Below are 26,459 nucleotides of genomic sequence, written 5' to 3'. Positions count from 1 at the left end.
TAAGAGTTTAAAATTTTAAATACTGTTTGAGATAAGCAGAAGATTCTTACTCATCAGCTTTAACATCATCCGGAATCTCAGCATCTCCAAGCACCAGAAGCAAAACTCTGAAGGAAAAAGATACACATACTTCACGGCATTAGTATGCAACTATTTTTCAAAGTCAAAGGACAAAGGACATTTATTGTCACATACACCAAATGGTGTAGTGAAATTTGAGTTGCCATTTGCATCACACCAATAAAAATAAAACACAACATTAAAGAAGAGTTTAACATAAAACATCCCCCCACAATGGTTCCCACTGTGAGGGAAGGCAGCAAAGTCCGGTCCTCTTCCTCTATGTTCACCCGTGGTCTGGGCCTATTTGAGGCATCCACAGTCGCGGCAGCCCGATGTTTCAGGCCCTCTCGCCGGATGATGGAGCTCCGGCGTCTAAGGAACAATCTCAACGGCCTGGAGTGTCTGGAACGGCCGCTTGCTGCCAGAGACCGCAGCTCCCGAAGTCCATAGGCCGCGCTGGTCGGAGCTCCAACACTGGCGATTTCGGTGGAAGATCCCAGGCTCCGCAGTGTTGAAAGTCCCCGCCGCCCGCAGCTGGACGCTCAGCAGACCTCTCAGCACTCCGGAGCTTACCACACGGCGACCCGGGTAAGGCATCACCCGCTCCGCGATGGTGCTTCAGCGCTGCGCCGCCGCCGAAGCTGAATTTCTGGCCGGTCCCGGCAGGAAACGCCGCTCCTGTCCCGTTGGTAGGCCGCGAGGAGAGGGCGAAAATGCGGCTCGGAGGAGATGCATCTCCGACCAAGTAGGGACTGAGAAAAACTGTTTCCCCCTTCCCCCACATAAAAAGACTAGAAGACCTCTAAGACAAAACTTTTAACGCACTAAAAATAAAAAAAAGGTGAAAGGACGGACAGCTGCAGGCAGAGCAGCCATACTCGACGGCGCCCCCACTCGACAAGTCCAGACAATAACTGAAACATTATAAAGGTGAAAGTAACGTTATGTTAAGAACACAATAAAGCCGTCACATCCACTTATGACTAAATTTGTTATTCCATTATGCCACAAAAAAGATTCATCGTTATTATATTTGCTTTGGACCAAAACATTTCAAATGATGTGGGTTTATCTACAAGGTCAGAGAAGTACAATATATGGCAAATACTGCTTGTCTAAGTTAAAAGAAAGCAAAGACTTGAAATCAGAAAAAGATTGTGAAATTTAATGTTGAGCATAATACATTTGAGGAAATGCTGCTTTACTTAAAAGTGAAACATGTTTGTCTCAGTCAAATATGCTGGAAAATATTTAAGTAAATATTTCTTTGTCTTAAAATAGGGCAACCCAGAGACAGTCTTTCTTCACCCGTGACTTTTCAAAGTTCTCCCTTCTCTCTGAAATCCAGCAGTAAAAATAGGGAACAGTGGAGACACTGGTTGGTATGTAATTCTGGCCTTTTCTCTCTAAATTTGAATGTTTTGAAGTCAGTAATAGGTTCAATTTGTAATCAGTGTTAAACTCAGTTACAAGAGACACTGCAGTTAATATATACAATGAACTAGACAGGTCGTTGCATTGGTCCTGATTGTTCTTCAACATTTCCTACAGGATGCAAAGGATTTTTTAGGATCAACCAGCAAACCAGCAATGTCTAGGGGAGGGCAGGTAATATAAATATACATACATTTATACTTTAAGAACAACAGGCATTAAGAGTAGCAATTTGATGAAAAACAAGTTTTCTATTTAGTCAAAGCTCACAAATTATATACCTGCTTAATCCAACAGTAATGCTATACTGTGCTGCCACAACACTAGATGATAATGAAGGGGCTACCACAATGCCATTTCGAACCTAAGTAACAGGAAGCAAAGTTGTAAGAACACAATACTGGTTCTGCAATTAATTAACATCTTCAGCAAAGAGGCTGAGCTCAAACTATTGCAATAACTCAAGGATGCCACATAGGTCTTTTTGTTAAAACTTACATTTCCACAGTACAAAGAGAAAGCGTTTAAGGAAGAGCCCCTTGGAAAAAAGGAAGAGATCTGTCGGGATCGAGGATGAAATTCAGAACTTGCACCACAACTGCAACTGCTTTGTGACCTGACAAGCATAGCAAGCAAATCCTAAATTGACTAGTTCAAAAGTCTAGATCGGCTCTAGTTGAGCATCCTTTTTGGGAATGCCATTGTGAGAAGGGTTGTGTTTAAATTCCAGCTGCAATGTTCGATAAGCACGTGCTGAGGCTTTGGCTTGTGTGGCTATGGCAAGGAGGCTGAGCTGAGGTATAGACAAGAACTGTACTCTTCAGACTTAGTGTAGTCGGAATGGCAGTTAGGGCAGTGGCATGATGAGAAAGATCAGGGGAGCTTTCAGTGTCATTTGGTGACTCCATCTGTGGGAACTGAGCCTATGTTTGTCCAACTCCAGCTCCTCACTCACCATGTCAGGGAACTGGAGCTGGAGTTGGACAAACGCAGGCTCATCTGGGATGCTGCAAGGATCATAGATAGATAGATTTTGATTGCTTTCAATGAGTATTTTCCATCCAGTTCATAGGGGCAGGTGGTCACAGGTAAGAGTTAAGGTGTTGCAATATAATCGATCAGGTGCTCTCCAACTATTATTGTTAGATCACACAGCAACAAATCAAAACAAAAGTACTGGAGTAACTCAGTGGGTCAGGCAACATCTCTTGAGAACATAGAAAGGTGACCTTTCTGGTCTGGACCCTTCTTCATCTTGAATTTAAGGGAAATTCCCAGATGTTCTAGATTCCAATTTTCCCCATGGCATATATTATTGCTCAAGTTTCATCACGAATATCTATTTGGTTCAAAACAAGCAATGCAATCAGTAAATGAATGCAAACAATGAAACATATATACAAAATAAATTATGTTTGTTATTATGTCTTTATCAGAACATGAAGAATGGAAGAATTAATCATTTCTCTCCCCGATTACTTGCAATTTGTTTTAATATTACAATATGAATGCATGGGCATAAATATGTATGGCATCTACCTCTCTCTTGGCTATTTTATCAATGAGCGGAAAGATATACCCCAACGACGGTAAAATAATTTTGTTCTCCAGTTCAGCAGTATCACCAGCACTGTGAAAAAAGTTAAGAAATTATGTTAAATCTTCTGCCGATTTCAACTCACCCAGTTGATTTTAGATTGTGCCTCTGATAATGCTTTATTACGTCAGTCGTGCAGCACAGAAACTGGTCCTTGTGCCTAACTTGTCCATGCTGACCAAGATGCCCCATCTACACGTCCCACCTGCCTCTGTTTGGCCCATATCCCTTTAAACCTCTCCTATCCATGTACCAGTCTAAATATCTTTTAACGGTGCTCATAAATTTCTCACTTCAGAAATCTTTCTGAGTATATATTCTCTGAATATATGCAATGAACTTTAATGATAGCCCGTAGAAATAGTCCATTTTACTTTTCACCTATTTTTTAAAAACTATTTTTACCTGCCTTTCCTCAAATTATTGAATTCTTGTTGAGGTATGCACTCAGTATTTGGGCTAAGCAAAACATTTTAGGAACACATTTTTTATGATTGCTAGCATTACGCAGGAACATTGGATGGTGGCTGCAATTATTTAGCACATTTAGCTCCAATGAAGTCAACAGGCACTGAATGTCATAAATTACAAAATATGAATTTCACCCCCATTGAGTCTAACTGTTTAAGCAGGGATTTATTTTAATTTCCACTCGTACACTTCCAACAGGGATGTGGAAAAGAGTGGCCAATTTCTCATCTGTTACATTCACAAATGTAGCACTCTACCTTTGCCCAAAGGCCAGCAAACTAAAAACAACCTTGAATTAAACCAAAAACTTTCTTTGATAGCATGGCTCAGCAAGGACTAACTAATACATTCACTCAGGCACCAATCCGCAGGGACTGCCTCATTACCCTATTCTCCCACACATTTCTTCCTCTTATTACACACTTTATTTTCCCAGGTCCTCATTGATTACACATTAGCTATTTCGTCTCACACACAAGGTGCCTGTGCAACAACCTGAGCAGAATGCCAGCTGAGGAGAATGTTTTCTTTGCTTCTACTTTAAGGCATTTGTCCAACTTTGCTGACTTCACTTCATCACCAGCCCATGCAGTTCTTACAGAGGGAGTTAACACAAGAACTTTCTTCATGTGGGAATCCATGAATTCATCAAAATCTTGCTTCTCTTTGGAAAGCATTGTAATTTCTTTCTCTGTAGTTGTGATATTCGATTCAAAATTATGCTCTTCAGTACAGCAGTTCAATTTCTTGAGTCTTGGGTCTTTAATAATGATACCTTCTGAAAATGTTTTGCAAAGTAGAACACCATTTAGTATTGCATATCAGTCAATCCGTATTTAGCCCTATATTACCATCATAGAATGAGCAAAACAAAATTAATAAAAAGTATATATTTGAGACAAAACTAGCTTCTGCTTTCACAACGGAGTATGACTGTCTACTTTTCCATTTCAGAGCTCAACTGGACCGATCTAATGCGCTCAATTTAATAAACAGAAAGTGCTGCGGTGTTCAGATACTACATCATTGGAATCGCTCTACCTCCAGTCACATAAGGGGAGTCAGATTATTTAAATAATCATCTGTATGAAAATTTATTTTCTAAATATATTGGTACAAATTTAAAAGAAGCCCTTTCTACAAAAATGCCGCACACAAGTAGTGTGTATATGACTGAAAAAAATATTACCGTGATACTTCAAACATTTCCAGTATGGCTGATGAACAGCTGTTACATTTTGAATTGTTTCCACAGCACTGTATTAAGGGAAGAAAAAAAGTAAACATTTACTTACTGTACACTGAAAAGTACGACAGACAAAATTTGGTTGCATAGTGATCACATTTCAATATCACATCGCAACTAAACCTAAGAACAAAAAACAGAAGCTCTGCCATTCAGTAAGACAAAACATAGGTCAAGGTCAAGTCAGTTTATTGTCACGTACCAATTAAGGTACAGTGAAATTCGAATTACCATAGAGCCATTTGAAAAAAAAAGCAACAAGACACAGAACCACATAAAAGTAAACATAAACATCCACCACAAAGGATCCCCCACTTTCCTCACTGAGATGGATGGCAATAAAGTCCAAGCTTCTTCCCCTTTTATTCTCCCACGGTCGGGGCAGTCGAACCATCCGCAGTCGGGGGGATCCGAAGCTCCCGCGTCGGAACGATCGTACCTCCTGCGGCTTTGAGTTCCCGAAGTCGGTCTCTAACTAGAGACCACGAGCTCCACGATGTTAAAGTCCGCAGGTTGGTGCCCCAAAGTCGATCCCAAATAGGGATCGCGAGCTCTGTGTTGTTAAGTCCGCACGCTCCCGCAATGGAACTCCCGAAGTCGGTCTCCAGCAGATGCCGCCAACTCCTCGACATTATGCCGCAGTGCGGACGAAGATCCGGTACAGAAAAAATATCGCACTCCGTCAATGTAAGAGATTAGAAAAAGTTTCCCCCAACTCCCTCCCCCCCCACCCCCCACATAAAACAAGCTAAAGAACACTAAAAACATACATTTAACACATACAAACAAACAACAAAGAAGGAAGGGACAAACAGACCGTTGGCGAGGCAACCATTGCTGGCGCCACCCGGTGGTTCGTCCATCATAGAATAGTAAACATAAACAATAAAATAGTAAAATAGCCAAACATAAGAGCAAGACCAACTCTTGTCTGTCTGCAAATAATCCATATCCCTCAATTCCCTACATATCCATAAGCTTATCCAAATGCCTCTTAAATGCCACTATCATATCTACCTCAACCATCACACCCGGCAGCATGTTCCTGCCTTCACCACCTTCTGTGTAAAATAGTTAGCAACCAGGAGATCTGGTAGGTGTTCAGTGAACACTTGCTCTTGGTTTAACTCCCCTTCCCATTCTCACACTGACCTTTCCGTCCTGGTCCACCTTCATTGCCAGAGTGAGCAAACTGAAAGAACGTCAAAGGAAAATCTCATATTTGCTTACAACCCCATGATATGAACATTGAATTCCCCAATTTTATAAACCTCTAACAATCACCCCTTTTCCCTCCCCTTTCTTTCCCAGCCCCCACCCCCACCTGCACCTGCTCAGAATTCTCCTCTTCCCCTCCCCCCAATTCTGAACTCTTCAATCCTTTTGTTCCCCACTTTTTCTGCACCTCTGGCCTTTGTCCAAACAGTTGCCTCTCAAAACCCCACCTCAACTGAGTTCACCTATTACCTGCCATGATTTGTCCTGCCCCACCTACTAGTTTTCTTGATCCCGGGGTTCGGCGTCGGCCCCCCCCCCCCCCCCCCGCCCAAACAACCCGCCTGAGGAAATCCTGACCCAAAATGTCATCTCCAGGGGTGCTGCTTGACCTGTTGAGTTATTTCAGCACTTTGTGTCCCTTTTTTGTCACTATTACCCAATTGTGTGTTGGAGAAATGGAATGGCACTCCCATGTCCATCCCAATTCTCGCAGAGATAAATCATCCAAATCAGATCTACTACTGGAAGAGGGTTTTCTGTCATCAGTCACCTTAAGAACCCCTGTCATGGTGGGAGACAGCAAAGAAATGTGCCTGCTTCTTACGTAATTCCTGAGAATATGTATAATTACTGTGCATAATCATTTATGGCACAACTCTTTCCTGAGTCTTTACACAATCCTTAAAGAAGCTGGCAAGTCAGTTGAGCAGTAGCACTGTTCATGCCTGTAACAATCTCTGGCACGAGAATATTTATGTTGCCATGAAGTCAATGCAGTGATGTTTGTCGTATAGGAACAAATAAGAGGACAAGAACTTCACAACAGTGCAAAGTAGGTCATGAGGTGGCACACCACCAGATTCGGGGTCAGTTTCTTCCCAGCTGTTATCAGGCAAATGAATCATCCTATTACAGTCAGCGAGCAATGCTGAACTACTATTTTTGGTGACTCTCTGACTATGCTTGAATAGACTTTACTGGCTTTACCTTGCACTGAACATTTTTTCCTTATCACGTATTTATACATTGTAAATGTATCGATAATAATCATTTATTGTCTTTCTGACTGGTTAGCACGCAGCCCGTCTTCTCCCCATAACACCTGACACCCATACTAATCAAGAATCTATCTATCGCTGCCTTAAATACACCCATTGACTTGGCCTCCACAGCCTTCTGTAGTAAAGAATTTCATAGATTCACCACCTTTCAGGTATTCTTATCAGAAATGTGTAATTTGACTCCAATAAGGTAGAATAGACAAAGCTAACTGTTTAATCTTAGTTCATTAATTTGATCACAATTATATCATGTGTGGCAATTGTAACATCTTTACTCTTAACGACATTAACCCCGCTTTATTAAAAAAGCTCAACCCTGTCCAACACTTAAAATGTTCTATGACTAAACCCTATAACCAATTTATTTTCTTGTTCAGTATAGTAAAATGTTTGCAGCACAATGCAATTGCCATGGCAAACAGTGCTGAGTAAATATTTTCTCCCAAATGAAGTGCTTAATAAAAAATAAGTTTGCCAATATTTAAATTGGAAAGTGATATAAATATAACGTGTACGTTATAAATATAACGTTAATTAAATACCTTATGCATGGTGCCATCTGGCCAACCAATGGAGGCACAGGGTCCCCTAATAATGCTCGGATAGTCATGCAGACAGATTCAGAAAGGGAACGTAAGTTGTATCCTCCCTAAAAATAAAGTACCTTAAGTTAAGAACTGTGCAAAATAGATATGGAGATGACTGCTGTGTGCATGCAATGGACATCTCCTTAAGAACATTACACAGCATTTTATTTATACTAGTACGGAACTTTAGTTAACATAAATACATGCAGATTATTTTAAATAATAGGTCTTTTAGCTATTAGAATCAAGTTTTTTGTCATCATTTTCCATTCTGAGCTCTCTCAGCCAGAGTATACCAAGTGAACAGACCGGCAGAAGTGGAGTGGAAGCAAATTATTCTTGATGAAGGGACAACCCAATGATTTCCTTCCTATTATACAAATACAATTCTTATGTGAGGATTAAATTCTGAACAAAAGGCAAGAAATTTCAATATCAAACTGATACAAATAACAATCCGTAATGAACTATAATTCCAGAAAAAAAGTTTTAAAAAATATCGTATAAAGTGTGTGACACCGATTTGCATTTTCTTGAACTCTATTTGGAGTTACAGAAGGACAATACAACTCTCTTGACTCTTGATACAGTGGTGGTAGACCTTCTCAAAGGCGTTTAGGGATGAGCAGCATTAGTTTGCTAACAATGCCTGGATCCCAAAAAATGAATGCATTAAAGAAGAAAGGAAGAGAATGAGTCCTGGCACTGCAAGGTTAATGAGGAGAGCTGGTGTTCAATGTGTTTCAACACCAGATACGGTAGGTAAGTTGGAAAAGAACTCCACCCACAATCAATAAGGGAGCAGAGTGGTCTCAGTTAAGGTTTAATGCTGACTTGAACACTCCATGAATGATAATAAAGTCAATACTGCCCAGCATCGGGACACATTAAAGTCCAACAATGATCGAACCATTGCATTCCACTCTATTTTCAATCAGTCAATACAATGCACTGTCTCAATGTTTATGCTCATATAAATATTATACAGCAATCCACATGCTTGATTTTAGAGCATACAACTGCTATAAAAGGTTAAATAAACAGGTTTATATACAGCAGAGCCATTTATCCAACACACGGCACTTTGGTGGGGCCGGATTGGCAGAGAGAGGCAGCAGAGTTTAAAGGGAGTGAATAAAACAAACCAGGTGACTTTAAATATAGCATGGGTACCAGAGCCTCAGTGTGTTTAAAGGAGCATGGAAAGCAGTGCCCATGTATATCAAAGGGAATGTGAGAACCCTTCCCCAAGTGTGTCAAGGTGAGTGCAGGAAATAGGGCTACATTATATCATAGGGTGTGCGGGAAAGTATGTGGTATGTCAAAGGAATTCCGGGTTCAGCGCTCTAGTGTGTCTGAAGAGACGGGTAACAAACCATCAGGATTTCCAATAAAATGGGATCCCATATTAACAGAGTTTAACTGTGTTATGTGTACCTATACAAAATGTTTTGTAAGATGCATCATCTGGGGTTGAAAAAAACATAGTTGCATACCTCTAACACAACACACAGTTTTCCATTGGCTAATGGCATCAGTAACTGAGTTAGATGAGCAAAGCATTCAGGTGTAGCACACATTTCACCCTGGAAGATGATAATGTAAATTGTTATATCGTACCAGTGATACATTACTATAATTAGAACACTAAGATATTTTAAAGAAGCTTCCTAGATAAAATTCTTTTGATTTATCGTTATGGAGTTGCCTTTGAATTTTGCTTCAACTTTCATAAATTATTCATAATTAATTAATTATCTTAGTTACAGCTTGAATTAGATAGCTTAAGCATAGTTCAGAAAATATTATAACATTGCTTTAAAATGAATTGGGTATTTCAAGCATACACCATTTGTAGAGAAATATCAAAATCAAAATGCACCATTATTGGCAAATATGAAAGGTTTTTGGAGCTAAAGCAAAACAATCACACCGATTTAAAGATGGAGATGGTGATGTGTCAATTAATATAAAATATACCTCAGGATCACCAACAACGGAATCAAATCCAGCTGATACCAGAATTAATTCTGGATTAAACTGCAATAATAATGAGTGAAATAATTTATTAACAACAAATAAACACAAATAAATTCTATAAACAAAACACATGGGTCTTAATTCAATGTAATATGAATTACCTCATAAGCCATAGGAAGTAAAATGGAGAGGAAAGCTGCCAAATAATCAGCATTTCCCATTCCCACCTGTTGTAAATGAAAAATAAAATAAGATTTAAATTGAGAAAGTAATACAAAGGGTAGGAAATAACTGGATAATTATCTTCCTAATGTGGGTGACAGTTTAAAGAATTTTCTGTCCTATCACTAAATTTTCTTGAGGCAATTAAATACTCACATTTAGTTAGCAGCTTCCTTTCCTTGCTGGACATTATTGAAAACCAGGTCCAACATGATTCAGTAAATAGACACAAAAATCTGGAGTAGCTCAGCGGGACTCACAGCATCTCTGGAGAAGGAATGTGTGACATTTTGGGTCGAGACCCTTCTATGACACATTTCTATTTTGTGTCTATCTTTGGTTTAAACCAGCATCTGTAGTTCCTTCTTGCACATGATTCCGTAAGTACAGAAGTGGACCCAAATAGAATCTTCCTGTCAGAATATTGGTTACAGGATCTTAGATGAACTGAATTATATGAGAAACCCTCCTTAACATCATTAATACATTCAAATTTGAAGGTGGCAAAAGCACAGGCAAAGTTTTGAACAGAAGTAGGATAAGCTATGGCTGATGTTAGAGAAAGAAGGTGGCGATAAATAGGACAGCAAAACTGAGAAGAGTCTCTGCAATCTGAATTTGTGCTCAGAGAGAATGTGGAAGCCATGACAGAGGCAAAATATAATGGTATTAGACTTTAGAACTCTTAACTGAGGTTTATGTGCAAGGCTAAAAATATCCAAGAGGTTAAAGAAATTCAAGATTCAAGAGAATTTATTGTCATGTGTCCCTGATAGGACAATGAAATTCTTGCTTTGCTTCAGCGCAACAGAACATAGTAGGCATGACTACAGAACAGATCAGTGTGTCCGTATACCATTATATAAATATATACACACATGAATAAATAAACTAATAAAGTGCAAATAACAGATAATGGGCTATTAATGTTCAGAGTTTTGTCCGAGCCAAGTTTAATAACCTGATGGCTGCGGGGAAGTAGCTATTCCTGAATCTGAAATATTATGAGACCTAGAGCCAAACCTTATCAGTGTACTTATGGAACCTAGTATTATGACTTCTCATGATGTTGACAACAATAGTATGTAGCTAAGAAATAAGAAGGTGTCAAGTTTAGTTACTTGGGCAACTACTGAGCTGACAGTGCGACAGGAACAAGAGCTGAGGCTTGTTTAAACGGGAAGTCGATTGAAAGCTTACAGGAAAAGAAAGTACTTTAGTTGAAATGTTGTCACAGCACAGCGCTATTAAATGTCTGAAACATTAATGACCACAATGGTCATTTAAGGTAATAAACCAGAATTTTTTTTTCAAAACCACCTTGTTCCATGGAAGATTTATGGTGAATCCTGCACCATTGCCTTTTCCAATTGCATCGTAGTCAGAGTCCTTTAAATTAGGCCAAAACTGCTGGTGTTCATAGCGATGCCATGAGAAGTACAGAACACTATAAAAAAGCCATTAAAAGATGTAAGCCTTTACATGCAAATATAAAATCTATGACCTACTGGGATGTCAAATGAATTGCAGAGTGACAATTCGCACCTCAGCTAGATCAAATATCACAACAGCGGCTGAGTACTGAAATGTTCAGTTTATTTTTAACCAATTGAACAATCCTTATAGACACTTGGGTTTCTTCATTAATAACAAAACCACTGCTGTTAGATGGATTTCGCTCCAGTAATGATCATAAGCATTAATAATTCTTCAAGATTTGGGAAAATATGAATAGAGAGGTACCGACCTTGAGTCCTTCTCAAATATGTACTGAGTTCCTTGGCCGTGATGCACATCCCAATCAACTATCAGAATCCTGGAAGAGTAAAAACAGTACAAACTATTTTCATTATTATCAATAAAAGTCTGGCTTTCTACCACAGTCAAGTTAGCAACTCCACCTTTTTGTTCCATGTCTTTGTTTTGCATACTTGGCTGCAATTGCTACATTATTAAAGATGCAATATCCACAGGCATCATTCTTCTGGCTGTGGTGTCCTGGAGGTCTGGGGAGGGCAAAGAAAAGTATACATTTTGTAATTAAGTGCGCTGCGTGAAATTAATCACCTGCATAAATGTAAAATTATGTTGTACCTGACCAGTGCCATCCCATTTCTTACTCTGCCGGACATGACTGCGTCAACAAGTTGAAGAGTTGCTCCCACAGATAATGTGGCACAGTGATATGAATTCTAAAACAAAAAAAGGCTTTTTTAAAAGGCTAATTTGAAACGATGAAACGTTTTGTGAGCAATTAATTCTTGAAGCAATTTGGCTTGTAATTAATTTCTGAAGCAATCTGGCTTGTAATTAATTCAGCTATTATCTTTTAACAACCTATCATATTGATAGATCCCCAAATATTTCATGCCTCCTCAGTCATTTCATTTGCCTATTTTTTAAATTTTGACTACAGGTCTGAGCTTTTACGTTGTCTTTCAGTTGAGATTAGAATATTAACTGGGTTGAGAAAGTCTACCTGCTCTGAATAATAAACTGTGCCTCACTATAACTTTGCATCTGATAAATGGCAACATTGATGAAGTGCACTTGCACAATGCTCTGTCAGCATCAGTCTAAATCAGAAGAATTCAAAATTGTTCACAATAATTTGTCACTTACATTTCTACCAATGCAAAACAGTCTTGTTCAATTAAATCTTTATTGCAATGCTTTTCAATTCATGGAACCTGTACTTATATATCTAGAATTACAATTTTCAAAACTTTCCAGAAGAGTAAGAGGTACACTCTGGATGGTCTTTAATCTTCACAGTTCTAGTCAAAATCATAACCCATATGCAGAGTCAAATTGGCCTAAATTATGTGACCAATGCTGGAATGGGTCTTGAATCCAAAAATAAAGTGTTTTCAATCTAATAAAAAGTAACAAAATGAAAGCAAATTGAAACATTACTTTGCTGGAAATCAAATCAGATTTTTTGTTGCAAGTCCAATTTTACTTACAGGGTGAAAATATACATCATCATATTTGTATGAGAAGCTCTTCAATTCTTCAACATTCATAGATGCAGTTGATTTCACAGCTTTCAAATATTCCAAGCTACAAAAATGAAATACTTTAATGTGATCTCATCCGAACATCTGTTAAACAAATTAAAACTGTTGCATACATGCTCTGCTAAAATACGTTGGCTTACTTGCAATCAAAAGAGAACAAGAGTCCGAGTTTGAATTGCCAAGGCAGACAAGTCCAAGGAACAAGAAACTGGCAGAATTGTGGTAAGATACATGCTCTGGCTCGATACATCTGGTTACTCCATAAATTTTCATTTATTACGGATATAACTAGTATATATGAATCCAAATAACGCAATGGCATTAAAGAAAAAATTTGATGTCAATATAATTTTAACAAAGTATTTGCTGAACCACAAACTCACTGCCAGAACTTATATACAAGATAGTGACAGAGTATGGCGACTCTTTGTGTGATTGTCCCAGATGATCTACTATCATCTGATACAATCACTCAACTCTTTTACTTGTACTTGTGTATGGATAGATTGTATTCCTGTGTAGTATTACCTGATTTGATTGGATAGCATGCAAACAAAAGCTTGTGACAATAATAAACCAATGCCAATAGTGTAACGTTTGTATAAAGCATTAATATCAAAAATCCAAAACCTGAATCTGATTTGAAATAAAATTAGAGATGTCAAATTGATGAGGAAATTGAGTAAATAACTTGAAAAAAATGATCTCAAAACCATTAATATGACACTGATGAACAAATGCTTTAATATTAAAAGCCAAACAATAACTACTGTATGAAATTATAATACAGGTGACCCCTGTGTTATGGCTGTCCGGCTAACAAAAAATCGCCCTGACAGATTTCACAAGTCGCTACCTAAAAATCTGAGATATGGAATAAAATTAGCCCTCATGGAATTTATGAGCGAAAAAGTAAAGAAGTACATACACATTTTTGTTTACCCATCGTGTTTCTTGAGGCATGCAATTGATGAGGATTTGTGTTACGTAAAATCGCATTGTAGATTGTTTTCCTGGAACGCAACCCCTCCACCCTACATAATTCAGGAGTCGCATTTGTTGAGAATAAACTTACAAAGACTTTCAAGGCATGTGGAAATATTGTTGAAATTTCAGTAATTGTGAATAAAATTATGAAAATAAATCACCCTGTGCTCTTACACAATGGACATAAATTGGTGTCATAAAGGCACAGTATCTGGTTTCCAACATGACTTGAGGAATATGCACGGCGAAGCTTTATACAGCAAGATCCTGAGCACCTCATTAATGTGTGAGAGGGATGTAATAAGGGAATAACTGTTTATCTAAAACAAGACTGAATAACATGTTTGTTCAAATAGAAGCGAGAGCAGTGAGGAAAGGGAATGGACTGCTGCCCAAATTTTCATGCAAAGTAAGAGAGGGGGAATGTAAATAACCGTTTCGATGTATGTCTAACCTGTGAACCAATATAATTTCCTCTTCAATGGCTTCTCGAACTGGTAATTGGATGCATCTTTCCACAAGACCATACTGTTTCAGTTTGTCAAATGGAGCAGAAAGTCGTTCTGGTATTTCAATGCTGCAAGCTGGGCTAAAATTTAAGCAAAAGAGAATGTTACCACAATTACTGAAATGAATCATAATACATTCTTAATTTACCAGCAGTGCAATCTTTGTTTGGGCAGCTTTGACCAACTTTTCTAAAAAAAACAGAGAAACACTGCTGGAACTGAGATTAGCAAAATAACAGTTGTTGAAAAGCCGGAAATAATAAATCATATTCAGCAGGTCAGGCCACAGCCTGGAAAACACTAAACAACGATGATAGGACCGAGTCAGATAATAAATGTATTAAACTATAATAGTGATTTAGCTCTTAGAATGTTTTGACTTAATTAACCAACCCACCTAAATCGTGAACAATTTGAACTGATGTCCAAGAGTTTGTTAAAAGAGGCAGATTGATCGGAGTGAAGAGAAGTAGTTTAGAGCCCTAAACTAAATTTGTCCATGCTAAGAGCCTAGAAATGGAGTAGTGCAGATATCTGGAAGGTTTGTTGCTATAAGAAATTACAAGGGAAAGGGGGAGGTTTTAAAATTTGAGGTGTTGCTTACAAAGTCTGCAAATTATGTATATGGAAGATCAGCCTAAATAAAGTATGTTAAAATAATTAATGGTTCAGGTAACAAAAACATTAATAACTTTCAGTAGCAGATGTGTTGAGGCATAACCTATTAAACCACTTACAAATCCCACAGCAGTTGATGGCTCATCATTTGTTCACTGTAGATCAATCCAGTTCCTGAAGCCATGGCTAGAGAAAAAACATATTGCACAAAAAAGTTGTATAATGAACCATTGTGTGAAACAAAGTAAACCACTTGAAGTTTCAAAATATATCCTATAACTGCATTGAACTGAAAGTAGCAGAAAGTTTGACATTTTGATCACTAGCAAACGTGAAGAATATGTTTCAAACATTAAATTGGAAGGAAGGAGAGTCTAACACTGTTTCAGTCTGTCTCAGCTGGAGCTGAAATGATTAATTGTTATTTTGCAGTTTTACAACTTCTCAAATCCTTTCAACTTGATTGGCACAATGCTCTTGTCACTAACAATTTTGTTTCTTTTATCATCAATTTCCAATGAAATACCGCTCCATGTCTGACAACGGCTTGTCCCTCGATGAATGTGACCAATCAATAATGCCGCTAAACGAAACTAACTATATAAACCAGCTTTTAACAACCGGCTAGAATTATTCACGCTTATACTACCTCTTTTACTACCTCTCTTCAACCAACTTAATCCAAGAAGGAACAATAGTTCATCTGTGTTTTCACTCCATTCAACATAAATTAAATATGTGCTTGGTATGGCAACAATGCAGTAATTTATGGCCATAACACTAGAATGAAATAAAGTTATAAAAAAATCTAACATATCAATGAAAAGAGTAAAATATGAAACCATGCTGCAGGCATGGCAATACCTCTAAGAGATATTGAATGTCAAACAAAACCACAACATTCTATGTAATAAAAAAGAACTGCAGATGCTTGCTTATACCAAAGATAGATAAAAAAAGGTTGGAGTAACTCAGCATGTCAGGAAGCATCTCTGGAGAAAATAGATAGGTAACGTTGTGGGTAGGGACCCTTCTTCAGACTACAATATTCTACGTGTTGATATGTTCTATTCAAACATAGTTTGTTTAATTAATTATCTCAATACTTTATTTATACATTAAGTTCATGACATTTGAAGTATTTTGCATTTAAAAATAGAAATGAATCAATGTTTCGAGATTGAAATAATGTATTACAATTCTGCAATTTCTGTAATCCACTTGTATTTGTGGATTAACCTTAATTTGTTATTTGTGTGATCCACAAAAGCAAAACTAAACAAACAGGTTCACTTCTTAATAAACAGACAACTCACAATACGGTTGGAAGACCAGTTCAAAACTTTACTAATTATCGGCCGATGGAAGAGGCAAGGAAAACCCCCGCCAAGTGAGCAACACAGTTGCTCACTTGGCTGTCCTCGGTCCACTTCTCTGAACACAGAATTACATGGTATTATATACTGTTCAAGAAGGAACTGCAGATGCTGGAAAATCGAAGGTACACAAAATTGCTGGAGAAACTCAGCGGGTGCAGCAGCATCTATGGAGCGAAGGAAATAGGCAACGTTTCGGGCCGAAACCCTTGGTTCTTGGTCCTCCAAAATATTCCAAATGGAATTTAAACTGGAGGTGTTTAAACAGTCTTCTTCAGACTGGTATTATATAGTTCTTTTGTCACCTTAGCACATTCCAAAAACATTAGTCATGGTCAGAGGTACAGAGAAAACACGTTACTACAGGATGCGTCCGAGTTGTCTCGTTACATCAGTTGCATCAAAGGCATCTTGTCATGTGGTACATGGACTTTACATATCAAAGGCATCGGACATTTAATACAAGATACTTGCATATCAACGTCATCAGTCAAGTCACATTTATTTATATAGCACATTTAAAAAACAACTCTCGTTAGCCAAAGTGTTTTACATTTGTTATAAGAATAGCACAACAAAACAAACTACATACATATATACATGTAGCCCTCATTCGGAGGACGTCAGGAAAGGCTTGGGAGTATAGATAAGTCTTTAGTCTTGACTTAAAAGAGTCGATGGAGGGGGCAGTTCTGATGGGAAAGGGGATGCTGTTCCACAGTCTAGGGGCTGCAACCGCAAAGGCGCGGTCGCCCCTGACCTTATGCCTAGACCGTGGGATATTCAGCAACCCCAAGTTACTGCATACCTCAAAGGCATCGGACATTGTCTCAATACCCCTTACTGAGATTAATCTGGGCTTCCTCTCTTGTCAAATGCTGGACGCATTTCAATGTCATCGGTCATTATCTCAATATACAGCAACCTGGGGTTACACAGAAAAGCTGGAGAAACTCAGCGGGTGCAGCAGCATCTATGGAGCGAAGGAAATAGGCAACGTTTCGGGCCGAAACCCTTCTTCAGACTGATCGGGGGTGGGGGTGGGTCGGGACAAGAAAGGGAAAAGGAGGAGTAGCCAGAAGGCTGGAGGGTGGGAGGAGATAGTAGGGGAGCTATTCTATTGCGTCCGCTGCTCTAGATGCCAGCAGATCTATATCGGTGAGACCAAGCGGAGGTTGGGCGATCGTTTAGCCGAACACCTCCGCTCGGTCCGCAATAACCAAGCTGACCTCCCGGTGGCTCAGCACTTCAACTCCCCCTCCCACTCCGCCTCCGACCTCTCTGTCCTGGGTCTCCTCCATGGCCACAGCGAGCAGCACCGGAAATTGGAGGAACCGCACCTCATATTCCGTTTGGGGAGTCTACACCCCCGGGGCATGAACATCGAATTCTCCCAATTCTGTTAGTCCTTGCTGTCTCCTCCCCTTCCTCAGCTCCCCTACTATCTCCTCCCACCCTCCAGCCTTCTGGCTACTCCTCCTTTTCCCTTTCTTGTCCCGACCCACCCCCACCCCCGATCAGTCTGAAGAAGGGTTTCGGCCCGAAACGTTGCCTATTTCCTTCGCTCCATAGATGCTGCTGCACCCGCTGAGTTTCTCCAGCTTTTCTGTGTAACCTTCGATTCTCCAGCATCTGCAGTTCCCTCTTAAATACAGCAACCTGGGGGTGTCTGGGCTTGGTCAATACAGAGACATTTGAGCACATCATTGTCTTAATACACAGCAGTCTGGGCTTGTCTTTCTGTCAATCTACTGGAGAAAAGCCTGCTTTGAGACTAAATGTAAGTGTAATTTTAGCCCAGGAATCCATTTAATATCTATATATTTACATTAACCATCATTCAGCCTTATCAATTAACATTAATTTGTTATTTATGTGATCCACAAAAGTAAAATCGGCATTGTTGCCAAAGAGATGCTTCTTGAATCACAAATGGGTTACAACCATCTAGATACACAATGGGCACAGTATGTCAATTCTACGAGGGAGCAACAGTAACATGGGTTTTTATTAGCTCACTATAGCTTTGACTCTGTAAATCATGAGGAACTGTGTATACACTTCTCAAATCTGACTACCCGTTGAAATTTGTCTTCATCCTACATCTGTTGCAGGATAGCATGCACATGCACTGATATTAAACAATCTCAGTAAAACTGCTTTGTTTCCCCAACACTGTTCCCCAATTTTTCTCACTGCAAAACTGCCACGTCCTTCCAACATGATTACTAGTGGTGTGGAGTTATTCCATTTGTTAATGACAATTAAGCACCAGCAAAGATCAGATGACAGATCTTCAACTGGAAGTCTTAAACAGTTGATAAACACAAAAAGTTGGAGTAACTCAGTGGGTCAGACAGCATCTCTGGAGAAAGGGAATAGGTGACGTTTCGGGTTGAGACCCTTCTTTATCCACAGATGCTGCTAGATCTGTTGAGCTTTTCAGCATTTTCTGCTTTTATTTTGGATTAAATCTCTTTGGCTGCATAATGTGTTATTAATGGTCTTCTTGCGAATGAAACATAAATAAACTAAAGGAATAGTTAGATCTCAAGCTGGGTGTTGAGCAGCCAGGTTGTTGTATCTGCGTCAATGTCTGCCAGGCTCAGAGCTCCATTTGGTGGGTAGTAGAGTGAGCACTCAGAGATGACATGGTTGGCTGTCTGTTGTTCTGCTCCGCATTCACAGGCTGGGATCTAGCGGAGCCCCCATCTCCACATGCTGGCATTAAAACACTCAACTCCCAAATGTTAATGTTAAAGTTGTGGGACATACCCAGCAGGCCAGAACATACAAAGGGAAAAAAACTGAGCCAAATGGCTGGCAGACAGAAATGTCTAGTTCCAATACAAAGAAAAATAAAAAACGAGCTACCTAAAATTGGTGAATTTGATATTGAGTCCTGCAGACTGCAACATGCCCAGAGGCATTACAATTGGTGGTGAATTTGAACACTCATGTCTGACAAGTAGCTCATAAGAAATTGAAATGGTTCAGTTTTCCCAGGATCCTGACATGAACTTTCATTGACTGAAGGTAGCATTAGGGACATGTTCTTTCGAGAAGAAGGGTCTCGATCCGAAACGTCTCCTTTCCTTCGCTCCACAGAGGCTGCCTCACCCGCTGAGTTTCTCAGCACTTTTGTCCACCATGGGTTCAATACACGTCTTTTTGACAAACAAATGCAAAACCAATAACCTCCTAACTAATATCTGATTGGAATACAGACAAAAGATAGGTGGGACAATGTTTTTAGGGGGTAGACAGAAAATCTGGGGAATAATCATGATTTTATGCTAAATAAATTGGGTTCATATTGTATTTTCCAACAGCAAAGATCCCATGAATAGACTATTCAAAAATAGTTTGGCCACCTGAAAAGACATGTATTAGCAGGGGGTTTTCCCGACGTTAGCTATTTTTTTCATTTAGGTACATTCTGACCGTGGTTATGCGATTTTCCACAATAAATTGTTGAAACGTAAACCGAGATAGTTTCAGAAGAAAGTACAACCCCAAGGAAGCATTGCATTGCAAATATCACAATGACCAAAGAGATAATGTACTTCTGCAGGGCATCAGCTACATTATTGAATGTATTGCCATAGTTTACATTACTATGATAGTAGGTGGATGCTTTTAATTCCTCTTGTTTAAATTTGAATGGGAAGTTCGCGAGAACCATCTCACTTGCCGCAGAGGGGGCGGGTAGTTCTGGATCTGCCCTTTCCATATTCTTCAGAAGTCATTACCAACATAGTGAAGACATGTGTGAGAAGTCACCTGCCGTCCACAGAGGTGGAGTGGAAACGAGCCCGAGGCGTGTGAGGAAAAAGCGGTTCCCAACCTGCAACACGACCCACGGCAGCCAGACGTCGCCAACACCGCTGTTTCCGGCACAACCAAACCTCACACCGGCGGAATGGGGCCTTGAGAGACAGCGAAGTGGTCCAATCACAAGGCGGACCGTCCATCCATGAACCAATGGGGCGTCAGCGCGGGACGAGTCGTCCCGCCCCCAACAAGCAGGTTAGGTTGGCCGGGCAGCCGCGAGGAACGACGGTGCTGAACAAGGTGAGCGGGAAGGGGGAGGGGGAGGGAGACTGTTCCAGAAGGACCGGGCAACCTCTGACTAGACTGGTTCTCTGATGTTGGGCCTGGCAGCTTTCGCAGTGTCTGGACGTTTCAATTCGATCCCAAATAACATCCGGAAGGGAACACAAGGTGCTGGAGCGAACTGCGGGCCAGGCAGCATCTGTGGAGGGAATGGGCAGGCGGCCCTTCTCCAGACTGATGAAGTGGAGGGAGATATCTGGAGAAGAAACATTGGTGTGGGACAAGGCCTAACAAAATGACAGGACACACACAAAATGCTGGAGTAAAGCCGAACGCAAATTGGAGGAACAGCACCTCATATTTCGCTTGGGCAGCTTAAAACCCATTCCCTGTCTCCCACCCCCCATCCTAGCCGTCCTACTAGTTTCACTGTCCTGCTTAGTTTCACTCGTTAGTTTCATTCATTCTCGCCTCCATAGGGAGGTTTCACGGCAGTCGGGTCACGACCCATGACCCGTACTGTTGCTACGCTACTCCAAATGGATTACACGCGATGAACTGCAGGTAGGCACTTACCATTGTTTCCAGCGTAGCGGGCCCGTTAAAACCCGCTGAAATTGTCAATTTTTGCGCTGTAAATAATTATGGAAATCGGGATAAGCGTGTGAGACATTTAGCCTACTTCACAATTCCAAAAGTGAGGAGAAATGACGGCAGATAGAAGCGAGAGCTGAAAGGACAACAACAGACAGAGTGCTTGGCGAACATTGGCCGTTTGCTCACTGCATTTCATCAAGTAAGGCATTATTTGTGTTTTTTCTTGATTCCTTTGGCATCTAAAAAGTTTCAGAAGTGATAAATCTGGCTGTAATTTTTTTTTAATCGCCCATGGTTCCCAAGTTGGTTTTTACATACGAAATAAAAACGCATCTGAAAAAAAATTTACAGCCAGATTTATCACTTCTGAGAATTTTTAGATACCAAAGGAATCAAGAAAAAACACAAATAATGCCTTGATGAAATGCAGTGAGCAAACGCGATAATTTCCAATATTTTCAATTCTGATATCTGCACGACCAATGTTTACCAAGCACTTTAGTTGCTGTAGTCCCTTCAGTTCTCGCTTCTCTATACCTTCATTTCGCTTCACTTTTGGAATTCTTAAGTTGGGTACATGTCTCTCACACTTACCCCGACTCCCACAATTTTTTTCAGCGCAAAAATTCAACATTTTGGCGGTTTTTAACAGGTAGGAAAGTACGCGTTGCTAGCATTAATAACATATACCGGAAGTGACGGATGCCCTCCAGATGGACTGAGCGGCTCCGTGCGTCAAGCCCTATGACCCAGTGACCTTACATGCAACCCCTATATCCAACAGTGGACCATTGTGGGCTCCACCTTTCCTGATCATCGTTGGCTTTGATTTGTCCTTTCATTCAGTTGTTCTTTGTACCTCTTCATATCTCTACTTTCCCTCTCACCTGACTCTCAGTCTGAGGAAGGGTCTCGACCTGAAACATCACCTATTCCTTTGCTCCAGAGATCCTTATTCTGAATGGATAAGAGGTCACACGGAAGTGGCTGTAAATGTCAATTGGTAGTGGACCTGGGAGTTGTTGTTTGGCTGATAATGAGTGTTGTGATGGACTTGATATAGATTCCTACACTCTCCCTCCTCACCTCCCCCATATAGCAGAGCTTCATGTGATTTTCATTGTGAATTGGGTTTATTTGGAAATTGTTCCTTTTCTATGCCTGGGAAGGAACCTTTATCAGTAAGTCAGTTCATGCTGAAATCTGACAGGCATGTACGTTGACATCAAGTGCAATTCATGTTGCTGTCATGGAGATGGTTACTTTCCTGGAAAATAGCACTAAAATGCTGGAATCTCCCATTTGTGTTGGAGCCTGAACAAAGGGAAGGGTCATTCCTGCTCAGTTCTTTTGATACCTATGCAAGCATGTGATACACATGATAAATTATCAAGGTGCCTTGTAGCTTTCCTTTGATTTCCTCTGGCAGTGCCATTTTCCTCCTTTACTTGGTCCCAACCAGTGGCTTCCCTTATCTATAATAACTTTATTAATAATAACTTTATTTGTTAAGCACCTTAAAAACAACCAAAGCTGACCAAAGTGCTGTACAGAAAAAAGAAAACAAGCAAGACATCATAAAACAGGCAGAACAACAGAACATACAACTAACACGAGGCGCATAAATTACATACAAAAATCCAAACAATAAATTAAAAAACATAAAACACGAGTACGAACAACGCAGCAAAACCAAGCAAATAAAATTAATAAACAATTCAACACCTCACTGGTCTACAAAGGCCATGGAGAATAGATATGTCTTCAGGAGTGACTTAAAACAGCTAGAGAAGGGGCCTATGTCTGAAGGGGATGAAAATAAGTTGTAGTTGCTGGGTTAGAAGCCTTAATTAATGATCCACAGATAGAAGTTTGAACTTCACCATGACAGCTGAGGAATTTCAATTCAAAGGATTAAATAACTCTGGAATTAAAAAACAAAAACTAATATTAGCAATTGCCATGAAAACTGCAATATTGAAATGCAATATATGTTCCCCTTCTCCTCCCAAGATCCAGTGATATTGTGCAGTTTGAGATGGGCGTGATGTGATCACTATCAATTTTTTATTTATTAATTAACTTATAGTACTGGCATTTGTACAAAGAATTTCTTGTACGATATACTTGAGAAATATTTTTTAATAGTAATGGATGATGAGGAAACCGTACACTTTATTGTTTCTAACAATATATGTGCATAGCTCTAAAAAATGAGCGACCATAAAATTCACTGCTGATACCAAACTGTTTTACAGTCAAAACTAGCATGAAAATGACTTGATTTTGGTTTGAGCTTGTTTTGATACTTGGACGGGAGACTGCCTGCAAATATCAAAAACAAAGTTTACATAAAAATAAATAAGTGTTCCGAAATAAAATCTTAAAAGTGTGAATGCAGTGGAGTTTTAATGTTAAAATTTTGTAAAGTATTTAAAAACATGTTGCTTTTCTCATCTTTTTACAGGCGCCAAGGAAAATCTCCAGTGCTTACTATGCAGTATCAAAGCATTCAATGTATTCTTTTTTAACATAAAGCATTTGACCCATTTAAAACACAAATGGCGAGCATTACGCAAGTGTTTGGAGACCTTTGCGAAGCCCACATGACGGGCTTGTCATGGAAATGTTACTTGGGGAAAAGGCGGCTGAACCGAACACAATTCAAGGAAAAATTAAAACGAGTAGCTTACAATACACTATTTATAAATCTCTTTCGCGATGAAGCAACATCAAAGTCTCACTCTGATGTCAGTAAGTTGCCTGTGAAAAACAAAATCTTGATGTTGTCTTTCAATTTGAGGGTGGCTGGGATGGGTATGGAAGCTGATAACTTGGAGGATCTTACAGAAAAAATAGAAAAATCCACATGCATGCCGCAGACTGATCTGAACTCTGTTCTGGAACTTCTAATTGAGCTTGCAGGGACTGGAACTTATCAACCTCTACCACAGAAAAGAGATTATTTCTTGAACAATAAATATGTTGGAAGAAATGTAAAATTTCAGGGCTACGACCACTACGATGCAAGTCTATTTGAATCGGGGCTGTTGTCCTTTATTTCCACTGAAGATTTGCAATTTCATGACGATGTACAACGTACCCTTCAGATAATGGATGCAAAACCTGGAACTGGATTACCCGGTATTGGACTGTTCTCCCATAATTACTTAGCTGGTGATAAATATGAGAAGGAAACGCGAGTATCGCTCTTTGGTGCATTGGTACATAGTCGTACTTGTGAGATGGAAATTAAGTTGGATTTGCCTGCAGTGCCAGACAACGTGGATATGACTGGACTTAAAATTAGGGTAAGTAAAACACAACTCGTACTCCTGCACCTATTGTCTATATTGTCTAACACGTAACTATCTACAAGTCAGGGTGACATTTTCTGTAGTCAGAATTGTTGCCTCTTCAGGCACTTATTTTGCTGAAATCAGTTTATTCAATTTTTCTGTCAATAGGCTAAGTCATAACTTTCAGAGGAAAGCAAGATAAAATCAGTAGAAACAATCCAAACTTGAAAAAAAGGTGTGGAACTCTTACCAAGTTTCAAGGCAGTAACACCAACACTGTGGGGAGAAATTGGGTAGGTTGGGTTTATTTTCCCAAGAGCAAAGAAAGCTGAGGGGTGACCTGTTAGAGGTAGATTAAATTGTAGGAGCACAGACAGAGGGCATCTGGTCAAAATATTTATCTCGTGATCGGGATATCATAAACAAGAGCGCAGAGATTTAAAGTAAGGGGAATGTTAGGGGAGTATTTTCTTTTGCACGGAATGGCTGAAATCTGGAGCTTGCTTCCAGAAAAGGTGATGGAGTCGAGTTCATCTCGGAGACAATTAGATGTCAGCCTGGGAAGGCAGTCCGTCTAGGATGGGGAAAACTGATTTAAAACCTCCACTGCCTTGTCACCATATCCAGTCATTGAAAAGGTTCCAGGAGTAAACCTCAAGAAAATCTGGAGTTGGAGTCCCTAAGGCAGTTCGTCATTGTCTAAAACCTCGTTCTGGCAGCTCCTGAGATGGAGCTAGTGCCAAACTGTAATGGCTTTACTGTTCCTTTGGATCGATCAGCGATGTGGAGAGAGGGGATGTGTTGCATGGGCAACAGCCTGTCCTGCATATGACATCACCCAGGCTGGCATCCGACAAACTAGGATGCATCACCCATGGTCAGTCATGACTTGGGGGAGCCTACTACTAAATAGGCATTGCCCAGAAGGATACACAGCTAATGCTAGTAAATGGGAATAGTGTAGATGGGCAAGACTATTGGGTTGACCTGTTGCGTCCAAAGGTCAGTTTTTGTGCCTACAACTCTTTAACTCTTCAACACTAATGTTCCTGGCGTTGCAGGTTTCAAAACATGCTTGTTGGAAAATGTTTTTACATGTTTTTAATGTGACTCGTGGTGAAGTCATAAAAACATTAAGAAAGAGTTGAGAAATACATTATTCTACCTTTTAAGAGATATCTAGCTATATTGAAAACTTGTCATCCAAAATCAAAAAATGCAATGTTGAAAATCTGAAATAATAACAAAATGCTGGAAATACTCAGCATATCTGACATTATCTGTGGATTAATATTTCAGGTCAATGTCACATTGACATGTCATAAAGTGAGAAGTGTGACCAACATGGGTACTATTTTGTAATTATGGCAGTCCCTCTTTGTGTCTGGATAATGTTAGGAAAACATTCTAATACTTTTGAGTAATTAAAATCATGTGTTGATGTGATTTACATTTCTTTAGACTGCTAATTTGCAAAACAAATATAGAACAGGACATTAAAATAATGAGAATTCAACGTAAGGAAAATTGAAAAATTAATAATTCATGCCCAAAGTAGCATTTTGTTGGACTATGTATATGAATTCAGTTTAAACATGATGAGCTTGCAATAATTTCCATCTGTTATTTTTAATGTAAATTCCAGGTAATATTTTATGGATAGTTGATAATATTAAATGTCGATTTCCTTGGTTCACTGTTTTAATTTGGCAAACTAATAAAATCACTGGTCCATTTAATATTTGTACTGATAGGGAGAGAGCAAAAGTATGCATTTACTCCAGCAACAAAATATATAAGTTGTACAGTTAATTTGAACCATTTCACAAAAATTATGATTTTATCTTTGATTATTACTAATTTAGATTAGACATTTTAGTTGAAGCACTTTGTGCCTCATTCAGGCTTTACAGCATAATCTTGATCATTTAACCCATTTTGATTGGTGGACATGGTGTATTAATTGTCATATTATGAGCTAGTGACTAACTGAACTGAAGTACTCTCAAACAATACAAATTACCCTCAATGTTTTTAGTACTTGAGTCGAGTGTCATTCACCAAGAGAGAAACAGTTATTGTTTCTGGTCAATGATATCTTATCAGAACACATTACTG

General features: G+C 39.4%; 2 protein-coding genes across 7 annotated transcripts in view; one reads left to right on the top strand and one right to left on the bottom strand.

Moving 5' to 3' along the window:
- hdac10 (histone deacetylase 10) overlaps positions 1-20,400 on the bottom strand; it is a 29,663-nt gene extending 9,263 nt beyond the window's left edge. The window contains exons 1-17 of one of the 4 annotated variants that reach the window (XM_055653074.1): positions 20,237-20,400; positions 15,133-15,199; positions 14,341-14,475; positions 12,846-12,942; positions 11,974-12,071; positions 11,781-11,885; positions 11,627-11,695; positions 11,200-11,326; positions 9,819-9,884; positions 9,658-9,717; positions 9,174-9,263; positions 7,633-7,739; positions 4,755-4,822; positions 4,061-4,343; positions 3,037-3,127; positions 1,779-1,861; positions 51-107 (exon numbers count right to left, since the gene is read on the bottom strand). In XM_055653074.1, coding sequence (XP_055509049.1) covers positions 51-107; positions 1,779-1,861; positions 3,037-3,127; positions 4,061-4,343; positions 4,755-4,822; positions 7,633-7,739; positions 9,174-9,263; positions 9,658-9,717; positions 9,819-9,884; positions 11,200-11,326; positions 11,627-11,695; positions 11,781-11,885; positions 11,974-12,071; positions 12,846-12,942; positions 14,341-14,475; positions 15,133-15,199; positions 20,237-20,363 — 1,730 coding nt within the window. In that variant the 5' untranslated portion in view covers positions 20,364-20,400. The other 3 variants (XM_055653077.1, XM_055653078.1, XM_055653076.1) reach the window with 3 other exon arrangements.
- tubgcp6 (tubulin, gamma complex associated protein 6) overlaps positions 20,389-26,459 on the top strand; it is a 40,914-nt gene continuing 34,843 nt past the window's right edge. The window contains exons 1-2 of one of the 3 annotated variants that reach the window (XM_055653072.1): positions 20,389-20,463; positions 23,510-24,353. In XM_055653072.1, the coding sequence (XP_055509047.1) occupies positions 23,604-24,353 (750 nt within the window). In that variant the 5' untranslated portion in view covers positions 20,389-20,463; positions 23,510-23,603. The other 2 variants (XM_055653073.1, XM_055653071.1) reach the window with 2 other exon arrangements.

The sequence above is a fragment of the Leucoraja erinacea genome, chromosome 22, assembly GCF_028641065.1.
Source record: "Leucoraja erinacea ecotype New England chromosome 22, Leri_hhj_1, whole genome shotgun sequence".
In the NCBI taxonomy this organism is placed as follows: Eukaryota; Metazoa; Chordata; class Chondrichthyes; order Rajiformes; family Rajidae; genus Leucoraja; species Leucoraja erinaceus.
The sequence above is the reverse complement of the archived record's forward strand: the minus strand, read 5'-3'. Positions and strand labels throughout refer to the sequence as shown.